Source organism: Ostrinia nubilalis, chromosome 11 (genome assembly GCF_963855985.1).
Source record: "Ostrinia nubilalis chromosome 11, ilOstNubi1.1, whole genome shotgun sequence".
In the NCBI taxonomy this organism is placed as follows: Eukaryota; Metazoa; Arthropoda; class Insecta; order Lepidoptera; family Crambidae; genus Ostrinia; species Ostrinia nubilalis.
Window position 1 is genome coordinate 12,771,827 of NC_087098.1, and position 14,938 is coordinate 12,786,764.

Consider the following 14,938-nt stretch of genomic DNA (forward strand, 5'->3'; position numbering starts at 1 on the left):
TTATGCCAAATAGGTAGTTAATATGTAAGTATTTCCATTAGTATCAGAACAAGTAAAAAAGTAATGTTGATACGTTGTTATTGAAATACGAGTAAACAGATCTGATCGGATTGGTTTAGGTTAATAATAAAATTTTTAGCTTCTTTTTTACATCTTCGTGTAATTTTATGACACTGGCCAAACCCGGTTTCAGCTCAAACTCGTTTGCCTTACTTAAAGAAGAGGAAAAACTTTATTTACGTTTCTTCCTAATTACATAACTTGCAAGAACTGCTATTTAAAACACGAATTCCTCTTTTTATAAGTCTTTTTTTCTATATTAACCATTAAAATAATATTAGGTACCTAAGTAGTAGTATCCTAATAAGTATCATCATCAATCATCATACGGACGCGTCATTAAACAGCCTACTTGAGCCTTCTTTGGCTAAAATAGCATAAGAACAACCTACCAATTATTTATCGCTTACTTATTTATTTATCGTTTTGTGTTATGCCATGAATTATTATTTGTAATAATTACACGAATTAAGTACGTACGCTTGGGTCTAAATAACTATATAGTTATTATTTCCCTATAAGCCATATTCACATAATAATTACAATATTTTGTAGGTACCTACTTCCTTTTAGGTAAAAGAAATATTGTACCTGGGCCAAGAAATATCGTTCTTCAAACATTAGTTATTTTCACGGACATAATAATATAACAACCGAAAAATGGTAATAAATTGTGCGAAACAATTTTATTTTGCCGCAAGCATGTTCAAAAAATATATTAACTTAAAACAGAAAAATCCACTTTAATAATTATCTGGAGGGGCAGAGTAGTTATTTAAAACTAAAATCAGTTGTGGCCTTATTGTTGATTGCTGTGCCCATCAGGGTCCTTTATCTTTTCAGCACCATGGTCTTCTATACAAGGTGGAATTTTGTAATGCCACCTGGAGGGAAAGTACCTACTCTTAATATTGTAGATAGAAAATTTTACTCAAAGAAAACATTCCTTTATTTTTGAAAACAAAGAGAACTTCATTCAAAGATTTTTGAAAATTTTACAAAAATTCACTATCATACCATAATTTTTTTTGTAAATAATTAAAATAATTTAAGATTTCATGGTTTTCCTTTCATTTAATTTATCAAGTTTGTTAGAGAGATTTCATCCATAAACTTAACCCTAACGATCGATGCAATAAAAATACAGGGTATAATTTTTAACAGGACAATGTTCGTTCTCCATACATTGTTCGCCTAAGAACCAACAATTTTGACATATTACTACCCGAAAGCGAAATAATACGATTCTGTGTGTAAGAACAATGATTCCTGATGGACACTTGCCATAAAATTAATGATTAAGAATATTAAATTACAGCGATTTTATAATATGTCGTTTATGACAACATGGCGTCTAATGTATTGTGTGAATGTATGAACACCGATTCGCGAAAAATGTTTTGTATTGTCGTCACGCCGAGTCGCAGCCAAATAGTATAAAATAATAGAACAAGTTTTAGAAATACAACTCGGCATTCCACTTTCATAATATGCCCACATATTGCACGTAAATAAACAACATGAATCGTAGGTTGTTTCCACCCTTGTCATCTGACACATGAAATAAACTCCTATTGTATTATAGATATCGAAGCCGAATCGTATATAATAATAGAATGGGTTTTGGAGATCACTCGGGGTTCCACTTTTATAAAATACCTACATATTGCATAAAAATAACACGAATCATGAGTTTTCTTTTCACCATTTACATCTGACACGAGATAACAAACTCCTATCTCCATGACAACCGTCGTAGTCTATGCCAAAGACTACAATATTTTAAGCAAGAAGTTTCAAACCTTAGCGGCTACAGTAACCCCTGGGCCACATACATCGTGACATTCGGTCGACACCGGAACGAAGTCTTGCGATTATGCAAAAAAGCACCGTATTCTAGTGCGGCTATATCACGTTCAACCGGGGTTTTAATTCGACTAAAGTCCTGACTAAAGACTGGAAGAAAATACGCCGCATTGTATGAGTTCGTGTTCGTTAAAGCGGCTTCAGATCTAGAGCCTACATAGTTTTCTTTCCAATAATATCCGAAGGTACCGCTGCATGATCTTTACAACAAAAACGGTAATAGTTATTAAGGTGCCAAAATTATATGATTACTTTGGCACGGTATTATACACGTTCGAAGATTTGTCATTTTCATTCATTTCATCATCATCATCATCATTTCAGCCACAGGACGTCCACTACTGAACATAGGCCTCCCCCAATGACTTCCACATCGCACGGTTGGTAGCGGCCTGCATCCAGCGCCTTCCCGCTACCTTTATCAGGTCGTCGGTCCACCTTGTGGGTGGACGTCCCACGCTGCGTTTTCATTCATTTATTATTTTCTTAAAGTGCCGGAAATAAAATAGTTTCTAGCTGTCCCAGCAACTTCGTCAATAAAAAGTTGTCTTGTCTTATCTTTAAAATCGTAATATTAATTTCTGAAGGTATCCTGTTTGACACCTAATAATATTATTTGACATAGCTGGCTCGGCGAATTTCGGCAAATTAATTTTGACATTGCAAAATATGACTTTTGATAGGTTTATCATAGAATTCGGCGGGGATATCCTCACGGAGGAAGTTCGAAAAATGGCGGAACAAGATCTTATAATAATGCAAGGCTGAAGCTGTAACGCGCGTGCTCCTACGTGTAATCCGGCGAGTATACAATAAATAGTAATGTCTGGTAAATAGTGATACAGGCACCTCCCGCGACCTTCACCAGATCGTCGGTCCACCTAGTGGGAGGCCTGCCCACGCTACGTCTTTCGGCTCGTGGTCGCCACTCAAGAACTTTCCTGCCCCAGCGGCCATCAGCTCTACGAGCTATCCCGTCTATGTCTATATGCGCTACGATTACAGGGTATCATTTTGTATAGTCGCAAGACTTCACTCCGCTGCTGTCAAATCAATGTCGCATAATTTTATCGCAATGTGTGTGGCCCTTGGCCAAATCACAGAAGCCTATGCGAAGAAAGAGCACTTGAATGACAATGAAAATCAGGGTTACCATTTTATAAGATCTCCTCACTATTGAGGGTAACAAAGTAACAATAATCTAGCCATTAATTACATTTATTACCTATACGAGAAAGTAAAGCAACATGCGGTTTTATTTTAATTTGTAAAATATTTGTAACAGTTTGTTCTAAGTTTAGTTTTACAACAGTATTGCTGTTTCAGCTGTCACTGTGAAGCTTTGGGAAAATAAATAAATAGAAAAAATATTAACATAAATATTTATTTAAGTTTTTATGTTCATTATCATAATAAATGCCAATTTAAGTTACACTGTGTGACAGTCTTTGACACTAAACAAACTCTTCAGCTTAATAATACCTACCTACAGGGCGTTTTTATAGTTACTCTTGCTAATGAAACAAGAAGGGTTGATTCTACTACTGAAATACAACTACTTTTCTTACAGGACCATTATCAAATTCTCAAAAAAATTCACATCCTCGTGATGGTGATAATTTCTATGGAGGGGTTTTTTTTATATTCGGTCTCTTGGGATAAGTTATTCCATTTGAGCAGTAGAATTAATCCTTTTTATTTGATCACATATAAAAATAACACAAGTGTTTAGGAAAACTTCTTCTTTGGTATGGTATCACCACGGAGTTATAATGGTGGCAACTGTATCACTGACTTGTAACTTTCAAACAGTATGAATAATAAGGGCTCCACATTGGTTTTCTTTCTGAAAAAAGGCTTTCACTTTTAGTACTAACCCTTTAGCACTATTTCATTGAAATAAAAATACATTAAACGCACAGAAGACTGAAATTGAGTCAACTGACGTGACATTTATAATTTGTTGACATTATGACAGTTTGACAAGACTAGGGATTGAAAAAGTTTTAGTTGAAAAAGTAAAATGACAATTTATTAAAACGATTCACAAGGATATAATCGATTAAAAATATTTATAAAATGTTCTGATACTTGCCTGTAGCCATTATCCAATCCTGGTTTCTACTGAAAAACTACCTCGTGGCAAGATTTTAATAAAATAATAAAATCTTTATCTTCTCTTTCACAATCTATAAAAGTTCATTTGGTCTATTATTATACATGTGCTATGAATGAGGGTTTTCGCGATTGAAAAATCCGCGAGATGGCAATACGTAGACGCGAGGTCCAAATGCTGCATGATTGGATTTTTCAATCGCGAAAACCCTTATTGGCATAGATTATGAGAGACTGGCAACTATACTAGGTTGATATAGGTATGTTTCTCTCACTTCAACTGGCATTGGATTCAACATCGGATTCTGACACTTTTACAGTTATGATACCATGAATATCAGTTTATGGTCCTAATTATTTTTATTTTATTTACGACCTTCGACCAGTTGGACACTTTAGATAACTTCTTGTAATAGTGTCAATATCTTTTTAGCTTTTAACGCAAATCTAGTCTTTAAAGCAATTTAATCGATTTTTTTTTTTTTCAAAATCGATATTTTATTGTCTATGATGGCCGCAGGAACATCACTATACATGGACTCCCAGCAATAAAGTACGGTAATGCCTTGTACAGATTTTATCGGCAAAAATTATGGAACTTGATAGGTTTTAGACCATGCCAAGCACCAAAACGTCCGGAAGTTGTAATAGTATTATAGAATAAACGTTAAAAGACTTATTTATTTAATTTTTCAATGCTTAAGTGTCCATTAGAATGAAAGGGTGCTTAATGTATTAAAAAAATTAGAAAATAATTATGATGGGTTCATGTTTTTGGGCGGTTTTTTAGGCGATTTCTGACAATGTCCTTTAGTTGGTTCGATTCCCGGGTGTGGCATGCAAATTTATGGAAATCTTTGAATGCAATTCTATTTCTTTTCAAAAATAAAGAAATGTTTTCTTTGAGTAAAATTTTCTATCTACATTATTAAGAGTACTTTCCCTCCAGGTGGCATTACAAAATTCCACCCTGTAGAAGACACTTTCTAAACACAACATTTCCTTGATTAAAATAGGTATACAAACAAATGCTTCTTTATTTTCAAAATAGAAAATAAATTTTCTTACTGATCACGGACACAATAAATAGCAAGATATTATGGATTGGTGGCTAATAGGTTAAAAAAAACTATAACGTTAACCTTAAAAACTACGTTGCACCTTTTGTTATTATTACGTGCTCTGTTCCTTTTGTAAAACAGAAATTAAAATATGAACTTTTGTAGAAGTAGAACTTTAAATAAAGTTTCATAATTATCTAAAAAATACTAATTAAAGTCAGACTTAAAAGATACAAGTTATTTCATCGGAGTGACACATGCACATCCCTAATTTCTTAAATCTGTGCTAGAAAAAAATTACTTTGACATATAAATGACAGCTAGAAATGGCGGTCAGCGCTTCGTAATTAACTTTTGCGTTTTTTGTTAATTTATGTGGAAAAATGCATATAAAACAGGTATTTTTTTATTTTTACAATGTAATACCAACTTTGTAATTCGATTTGCAGTTTTACAGTGCACTTTTATGTGTAGTAAATAAGAGAAGTCGGAAGTGTTGTAAAGCCAGCTCTGTTATTGTTTACAGGTAATTATTCAGGGTTTCAAGAGTTACCGCGAGCAAATAGTCGTTGAACCATTCGACAAAAGACACAATGTAGTCGTTGGGAGAAATGGATCAGGAAAAAGTAACTTTTTCCATGGTGAGTTGAGTTTGTTTGTTATTGGTATTTCTAGGGCACAAGTATGTCAAATGTGAAAAGATATCTGTAAATACTCCTATTTTTGTTTATAATCTGGCCCCAGTGGTGCTACGTTTATTGCCAGTTACCAGTGTTAATGTAGGTTAATTGTTTCCTATCTAATTAAGTTATGTTTATTGTATTTCAGCCATTCAATTTGTATTGAGTGATGAATTCTCTCATCTCAGACCTGAACAGAGGCTGGCGCTTCTTCACGAAGGCACTGGACCAAGAGTTATATCAGCGTTTGTTGAAATCATTTTTGACAATTCTGACAACAGGATTCCAGTTAGTAAATCCTAGTACTTATTATTGTGTTGTAATTGTAATAAAACAAGTCTTGACATGTGTGTGGTGTGCATTTTAGATTGAAAAAGATGAAATCTTCCTCCGTCGTGTCATCGGTTCGAAAAAGGATCAGTTCTTCCTCAACAAAAAAGTGGTACCACGGTCCGAAGTGCTCAACTTATTGGAGAGTGCTGGTCTTTCTAACTCCAACCCATACTACATCGTCAAACAGGGCAAAGTAAGTTGTAATAACAGATTCAAAACTTACCAAGCCATTCATGAGTTGCTTTTATGAAAAACTTTGTAGCTTTAGCAATTTTTAGTTCTCACTATTAAAATTATACAAACAAAATTACATTTGGAAATATAATTAAATGTTAATTTATGCTTTAATTGGCTATGGTGGGCTGACACCTGAACTAGTTTAGTAACCTAACACAACCTACGTTAGTAAAAACTTATATCTGTATTGTGTTACATTAATTTCAGATCAATCAGATGGCTGTTGCACCAGACTCGCACAGGTTGAAGCTACTCAGAGAAGTGGCGGGGACAAGGGTTTACGATGAACGTAGGGAGGAGTCCGTTACTATCCTGAAAGAGACTGTTGGGAAGGTAAAACAGGCCAGGCCCATTGCAATAAATGGAGTACCTGCATATTTACACATTATTTACTAAACTAACTGCTACTAAGTTACTAAAGTTCTTTGAAAACTTTTTTATATTCAGGAACCTGTTGGAGATTGTAAAATATTTTTAAATTTTAATTTCTTATCAGGACCTGTAATTATTAGCAAATTAATTGTATTCGATAGTGGCGACCACGAGCCGGAAGACGTAGCGTGGGCAGGCTTCCCACTAGGTGGACCGACGATCTGGTGAAGGTCGCTGGAGGTGCCTGGATGCGAGCGGCGCAGGATCGGTCTTCGTGGAAATCCTTGGGGGAGGCCTTTGTCCAGCAGTGGACTTCTTTCGGCTGAAACGAACGAACGAATTGTATTCAAAATTAATTGATGATTGCTGTTTCTGTACCTAAATTTCTGCCCCTTTTCAGGTTGAGAAGATCAATGAGTTCCTGCAAACCATCGAGGAGAGATTAAAAACCCTTGAGGAAGAGAAAGAGGAGCTGAAGGAATACCAGAAGTGGGACCGCGCCCGGAGAGTGCTCGAGTTCATCATACATGACACCGAACATAGGGAGAATAAGAGAAAGCTGGAAGAGGTAATGAGGGTTTTCGTGAAAAATCCGCCAGATGGCAATACGTAGACGCGAGGTCCAAATGCTGCATGATTGGTTATTTTTGACATGACATTGACAGATATGTCAAAATCCACCAATCACGCAGCAGTCAGACCCCACATCCACGTCCCGCCATCTAGCGGATCTTTCATTCGCGAAAACCCTCATTGATATGTGGCGACATCAATAGACACGCCACTACAGTCATCACTCAACAGATGGCGCTGACACATACTTTTCTATGTCACACGCTACCGCGCCTACAAACCTGCATCGCGGTGTCAAAGTTTCTGCATAGACTAGCATCAATAGAAAACCCAGATCCTACTATCCTACTAATATTATAAATGCGGAAGTTTGGATGTCTGGATGTTTGTTACTCTTTCACGCAAAAACTACTGAACGGATTTTGTTGAAACTTTACAGTATTATTTTTTGTAACCCAGATTAACATAATTATAGGCTATAATTTATGCAGATTTGTGACACTAAATTTCACGCGGGTGAAGCCGCGGGCAAATGATATGGTTAATAATTGGACCTTGGTCCCCGAGCACAGCACCAGCTCGGAAGGAAGCACAACACCTTAGCTTCCTTATTGTGGTCAAATCCGACAGATATAACGTCACAATTATTTAATGTTCTTCTCATAACAATAATTAGAATTTTTTATATCACTTCACTTCCCTGGTGTTCGCGTCTATGAGAATCGAACTTAAACGGCCATTGGAATCGAGAGTTTCATGCCTAAGCCTAAGCGCAGAACACCAACTTTTATTTGGCCCATAGTTGGGCTCGATTCTAATTTGTATGAAAAATCGGCTGATACCAAATCGGTGCGCACTTTCATACATCTCCATACTGATCAACAGCCCGACCTAACTATCGGCCAACTAAAAATCGGTGGTCTACGCTTAAATCATTGTGCCTTCTGTGTTCCACCTACTTAACTATTGAAACTTCGTTACAGTTGGAAAAAATGCGTTCAAACAGTGGCAAAGAACAACAGCATTACGCCGATCAAGTGCGGGAGGCGCAAGACCATGTTAGAGAGGCTAACAGGTAAATAACACACAAAAATATTTTACTTAGGGCGGATTCGACCAAACGAGAGTAAATAAGTATTAATCTCAGAATAAACTTGTCATTTTGACATATTGCCCATACTGAAACTGTCAATGTGCCAGTTATACCAGGAGTTATTCTCGGATAAAAGTTTGGTCGAATAGGGCCTTAATAGCTAAGCTCGCGGAGAGTGTCTGAATGCGGGCGGCGCAGGACTGGTCTTGGTGGAAATTCTTGGGGGAGGCCTTTGTCCAGCAGTGGACGTCATTCTTGACTTGACTTATGGTCCTATGTCCCCTAGATGGGGCAGAGGGCGTCCACAACAGTCCTCCATCGCGTTCGGTCTTGAGCTATGTGTTTGATCTCGCTCCAAGTCGTGCCGATCTTCTTCGCCTCGTCATTCGACTGAAACGAATAACTTAGCTACACTACTCGGTGTTTCCAAAATCGACAACTTTCGAGGCGAGGTTGCTCAAAATGAAGTGATATGCGTGTCTCTGTCTACACTACACTAGGTATCTACTTCGATTAACTTTGGCCAACTTCGCGAGTGCGTGCAAGCCGTGTGGTGACGGCAGAGTAGAATATTTGTCACCAACCCCTACTCTTCCCGCGGGTGTAAGCAGGCCTGTTCATCTCCGCGAGTTTACATCGAAAACAAAACACGCACGATTGCCCCCTACAAGAGTACTATTCGACAAGGCCTCACATACGATCGAACATTGACTCACGCACGCGTATTCTTGTGTATGATGGAAAAAAATAAAGAAAATGGTGTACTAAATACTGTGCAGTATTTAACTGCTTAAATAATAATAAAAACACAGAATGTACTTTTTTAAGTTGCCTCAAGACACTGAGAGGTAAATAAGTAGTTAATATTATTCATGATAATTCATGCTAAATCATGTATTGCCTCCGCCATTTTCTGCAGATTGGCACCTCACGTCACATCATTTTACCGAAGTCAGCCCTATAGCTTCGGCGCAGTACCGATCACTGACGTTTGTCAACAAAACTTCTGACAAACTTGCTTGACTCTTGAGACAAGCTAAATTACATCATATTGTTAATGACATTGAGCATACATTTTTTTAAATACCTTCGCGAAGTAAAACTTCTGTACGTAGTACTTATTATTATTCTGTGGTGTAAGAGGCGACTTAGGGACTACCCTCTCCTATGCTTTGTCTCATATCTGTGCAACCTCTGTCAACTGCTTTGTCTCAGATCTAAGACAAGATTACTTTGTCATTTGGAACATCATTTGAAAACCGTAGCAGTTGGGGGGTGCAGTTTTGCGCGGCTCAATAGCACGCCACACATCAAACAGAGAACGGGCAGCAGCGCTCTCTGAAAAACATCAATCTTTTAAACTGCGATCTCCAACCCGCCTGCCAAGCGTGGGGATTATGGCAAAACCAGTCTGTCAGTCAGTCAGCAGTAGACTGTAAAGGGCTGTTGATGATGATGATGACGAACTTCGAGTAGTGTAAGCTGCATATTTATGTAACACTTTCTACATATTCATGACCTTGCTTTTTCTATATATTTTTGTATTTATCTCTAACAGAAAACTAAAAGAAGCCCGCAAGGATGTGGCGGCGGCGCGCGAAGAAAAAGACATTCTGTCCACAGAGCAACAACAACTGGTCCGCGAGAAGACCAAACTCGAGCTCGGCATCAAGGACTTGACTGATGACGTCGATGGCGACAATAAATCCAAGGTAAATATAATCCAAGCTTAACTCAGTCATTGTCTGAGGTATGGGAGCAGCACGGGAGGGGTGTCATATTTTTTTTAAAATTACTATTAGTCCCTCGTACTAAAATTATGCTTGTGTCACGAGTGAGGGTTCTTACACACGAACAGCAATTTGCTGTCGACGCATGTAACTGCAGTTGACGTCAGAAGGCGACGGCTAGCTGTCGACATGCCGCCGCCGTGCTGTCGACGCGTTCGCGGCTGCCGCCGACAGGTGGCGACAGCTAGCCGCCTCCGCCATTTTGAAGGTCAACTGTCAATAGTTCAGGAGCTTATACGCACACCTAATGAGTTCCGAACAAATTGATTCGGAATTGCTAAAAAAATAGTGCTGTCAAAAACAATGAAATAATATGGAACTCGAATTTAGAAGGCTACCATAATAAAACATTAAAAAATAGAGCATGGGCGTCGATGTGTGTAGTCTCGTTCTCTATTCAATAACATTTCTTAAACCCACAATGAGCGGTTCTTTCTCTTTCGTCAACGACGACGGAGTAAAAGCAACAACAGTGTCTCTTCAATGAAATCCATTTTCAACTGGCTCCTGTACAAAGACGTACGCCGACGCGGTCGCGTCGCAGCAAACTGTCGACACGTCGACGGCAGACGTCGACGTATCGACAGCTTGCTGCGGGCACGTCGACAGCTAGCTGCCGACAAGTGACGGCGACTGCGGTCGCTTTTGCTGTCGTCAATGTGCTGCTCGTGTGTAAGAGCTCGCTCACCACAATAGTCGAGCTGCGGCGGGGACCGAACCCGCGTTCCCCGGATCACGAGTCGGCCAGGCCGAGCTCGTCACCGTTCGGCTACCGTGGCTTCTCACATTATGACATTGACATATTATGACGTGACAACAGAGTATACAAATCTGAAGTTTTGCTGACGTTTTTGACGTTACAAAACCATCCGTGCCGCTTCCATACCTCAGACACTGAGTTAACGTTTGACCTATAGTTGGTCAGTGTGGGGAATGTAGGCCCAATACAATACTCCATCTGTCTTTGGTAAATAAAAGAGGGCTTTGCTCCTGCAGAAATTCAATGACAATGATCATGTTTATGGATTTAAATATTACTTTATTTGTTGTAAACTTTAAACTGAATGCATATTATTATGAGCTTAACTGATAACATTGATACGCGAATTCTGAGTTCAGCGCCCTCATGATATTAATTTGTTCTCATCACAAATTCTTTCTCCAATCTGTATAGAATCCATGCAGTGTGGAATTTCATACCTCTAACTTGCGTATTATGTAAACACACTCGCAAAACATTTGTAGATGAATGTTTTTACTTCTTCTCACTTGTTTAATCTCACTTTATGCGAGTTGTAAAACGTAAGTTTGCGTTTTGTAACAAGAACATAATGGATCATAATATTTACTATGGAATATTTCCAATGTTATAGAATCTTAGTGAGTCACATTCGTTTTTTCAACAATTACATACTTCATATACGCATAACTTTCAATAATCGGTCGTGATGTTATTTAAGAAATGACGAGTATTTCCTTGAAACTAACTGGACATGTAGTACTCATACCTAGTTTCAAGTAACATTTTCGCTTCATATGAGAACGATTTTTACGCATAATAAAAAGGACTAAAAAATATTTTCTATCGTTTAAAAGCGCGAACAAAAAATGTATTGTCTTCTGTACAATGCATCTAAAAAATTTTACTTTTCCCTCAAAAAATAGGAGCGTGCCGAGGCCGAATTAGAGCGCCTCAGGCAACAGATATCAGAAAAAGAGCGCGAATTAGAAGAACTGAAACCTAAATACGAAGAGATGAAGGCGCGCGAAGAGGAATGTACGCGTGCTCTCGCACTCAACCAGCAGAAAAGACAGGAATTGTACGCCAAGCAGGGCAGAGGCACACAGTTCACGTCAAAACAGGACCGGGACCGCTGGATCGAGAAGGAACTCAAGTATGTATTGTCGCTATCATAGAGATATAGAGAGATGCCAACTAGTGCGCTGAGTTCGAAACTCAGTGTCGCATTAGAAATTCACACACACAAAGTAATTAAAATATGTGCTCATTATCCACTGCGGTATCCAGTACTCAACGTTCGAATAATCTTTAGTACTACGCAAGTAATGTAAACTGTTTACATTATGACGTCGCTACTGTCATCATTGCTGTCGCGAGCAATGTGTTCTGTTTTTGGGCATATTGCTGCGACACCGGCTCCGCCCCCTTGTCACATCTCCCTTTAGTTTCTATGATCTGTGGTCGATATGTACTCGACAGAAGATAAAGCGCTAGGGGCGTATAGCCTTAAGCGAATGAGGGTTTCCGTAGTTACGTTTTCCAATTGGCGCCACTGGGGAGTGATCTTATGTGACAGTGGCGCCAATCTGGTGATTGCAAATACCATAATCTTCCTACCGCTTCAGCGCTAACCAATTGGCGCCACTGTTTTAACCACGAATAAGTGGCGCCAATTGGTGAGCGCAATAAAGGGAACCCACAAAAGCCCAAACATGCATTATTAATAATAATATAATAAAACTCTTTATTGCACACCACATTACATTAATAAGAACAAAAAAACGGAAAGGTACAATAGGCGGTCTTATCGCTGTGCAGCGATCTCTTCCAGACAACCTAAGGAGAGGACTACAATAAAACAGGAAGGGGAAGGCGAAGAATTCTATTGTTTTACTGTTAACTTTTGTAAGAAATAAAGAGTTCTTTTATTAATATACAATCATTTCAGGTCGCTAAACAAGCAAATCAAAGACAAGAAAGACCACGAGGGCAAACTTCGAGAGGACTTGCGCCGCGACGGCACAAAACTGACGGAGCTGGAGAAAAGGATTGAGGAGATGACGAAAGAGATGGAGAGACAACGCGTGGCCATCGACGAGCACAACAAACAGTACTACGAGTGCAAGAAGAGGAAAGACCAGGAGCAGAGCGCGAGGAAGTGAGTTATAAACTAGTAATTATTTATTAAGTAATTATTAAAAGAGTGGGAAATGGACTACGTATTGCCAAACATAGTCCATAATAAATTCGTTGCATATTATGCTACCTCGCAGAAGGCGCCAACTCGTGAATAAAATACACCCCTAAACGCCTCATAGTTGGCGCCACTGCAATAGCTACTAGTGAGTGATAGATTGTTACTTGACACTGACATCGCGTCAACTAACGAATCCTTCACTTGCTTTCCTCTCGCCTTAGCGCACCTTGGCACCATGCTAAAGCCACGCAAGTAATAGGGCCTTAATTGCTAAAGGCGCCAACTGGTGAACGAAGATGATGATCTCACATATAAAATTTTGATTTTTAGCGAGCTTTGGCGCAAAGAAACAACACTGACGCAAAATCTGTCGTCACTGAAAGAAGACTTGGCCAAAGCGGATCAAGCTCTTCGCTCTATGGCCGGAAAGGTAAACTGGATTTTGATAAACTTAATACCCCTATATTTTGAATACAACACATTACTTAACATAATGTTTTGATAAAGATTCAATTGAGAAACTTTGGTAATGTAGATATTGCTAGATTGTCAGTCTTTGAATGTTATTAATTTTTCAGCCAATCCTAAACGGAAGAGACAGTGTAAGAAAAGTACTTGAAACATTCCAAGAACGTGGCGGAGAGTGGGCCAAAATAGCCACCCAATACTACGGGCCGGTCATCGAAAACTTCACTTGCGACAAGACTATTTACACAGCGGTAGAAGTAAGTATGAAATTCACTTATGCTCGTCCCTAATTTTTAAGTGACCCCTATAGTAACACATAACAGTAATTTTGTTTTCATTTTGATTGATAAAATTGAAAATTTATCGTATAAATTACACACTGTAAACGATTGATCAAAAATCACAATAGATCGATACCGGTCGCAGTGATATTAGGATTCCATTGAATTAGAAAGCCGCTTAGCAAATGTGTGCGATACATCTTATTATGTAATGTAGATTGTGTTTGTTCCTACTTTTGATATCTGATGAAATTGTGTTCAAATACCTGTCTGTAGCTGTGTTTAAAAATCTATAAGAGATTAGCCAAAAATAGCCCTGAAACAGCTCATCAAATTGGCTATTGCAAGCTATAATATTTAATTCAACTTAATTCGATAGTAACTTAACCTAAACCTTATTAAATTAAAGGTAACAGCCGGTAACCGTCTGTTTCACCACATCGTCGAGTCAGACACTGTAGGAACCAAGATCCTGAAGGAGATGAACCGGCAGAGTCTACCTGGGGAGGTGACTTTCATGCCTTTGAACCGTCTTCAAGTCCGGGACATGGTCTACCCCAATGATAATGTAAGTGTACTTATCAATAATATGACATACTTATGTATGTATACAGGGTGTTACTTTGCATTCTTGCCATATTTACAGAGGTTACTATATTACTGATACTGAACACAAATCCGTAAAAAAATAATGACCGAAAATTTTTTTTTTTAATCTTGAGTATTTTATTTTATCGACAATCTGTTAAACACACCACTAATTATCGTAACGCATGCACATCACTTGTTGGCGATGGCGACTTGTTGGCGAGGAGACTTTTTTTACTTTTATTGTATTTTTAAATATCTTTTGCAATCTATTGTCTTTAAAATGTGTTTTTGACACTTGTAAATAACTGAGAAACCTATCAATCACAAATCACGTTATAAATAATACAAAAATGACTCTAGTGTATTCAAACAACGAATAATTTAGTCAAAATGGTGCTTGGAGTGTCTGCAAGACGTCTTAGACGAAAATCTTGATGACGTACCCTTAGCGTTACACCAAATGCTCTACTACCAGCAGG

At 38.2% G+C, this 14,938-nt stretch overlaps 1 protein-coding gene and 1 long non-coding RNA gene across 2 annotated transcripts in view; one reads left to right on the plus strand and one right to left on the minus strand.

Moving 5' to 3' along the window:
- Window positions 1-3,294: 3,294 nt before the first annotated feature.
- On the minus strand, window positions 3,295-4,245 carry LOC135075895 (uncharacterized). The gene is made up of 2 exons (XR_010258144.1): window positions 4,022-4,245; window positions 3,295-3,772 (listed from the first exon to the last, which is right to left on the minus strand). It is a non-coding gene; the product is annotated as an uncharacterized LOC135075895 (long non-coding RNA).
- A 1,174-nt stretch (window positions 4,246-5,419) lies between these two features.
- Window positions 5,420-14,938, plus strand: part of LOC135076294 (structural maintenance of chromosomes protein 3) — a 29,163-nt gene continuing 19,644 nt past the window's right edge. Inside the window, exons 1-13 of the mRNA XM_063970778.1 lie at window positions 5,420-5,500; window positions 5,629-5,743; window positions 5,931-6,070; window positions 6,150-6,308; window positions 6,560-6,685; window positions 7,125-7,292; window positions 8,281-8,372; window positions 9,949-10,102; window positions 11,846-12,075; window positions 12,871-13,080; window positions 13,450-13,549; window positions 13,698-13,844; window positions 14,278-14,436. Coding sequence (XP_063826848.1) covers window positions 5,486-5,500; window positions 5,629-5,743; window positions 5,931-6,070; window positions 6,150-6,308; window positions 6,560-6,685; window positions 7,125-7,292; window positions 8,281-8,372; window positions 9,949-10,102; window positions 11,846-12,075; window positions 12,871-13,080; window positions 13,450-13,549; window positions 13,698-13,844; window positions 14,278-14,436 — 1,815 coding nt within the window. The 5' untranslated portion in view covers window positions 5,420-5,485. The remainder of the gene's footprint in view (window positions 5,501-5,628; window positions 5,744-5,930; window positions 6,071-6,149; window positions 6,309-6,559; window positions 6,686-7,124; window positions 7,293-8,280; window positions 8,373-9,948; window positions 10,103-11,845; window positions 12,076-12,870; window positions 13,081-13,449; window positions 13,550-13,697; window positions 13,845-14,277; window positions 14,437-14,938) is intronic.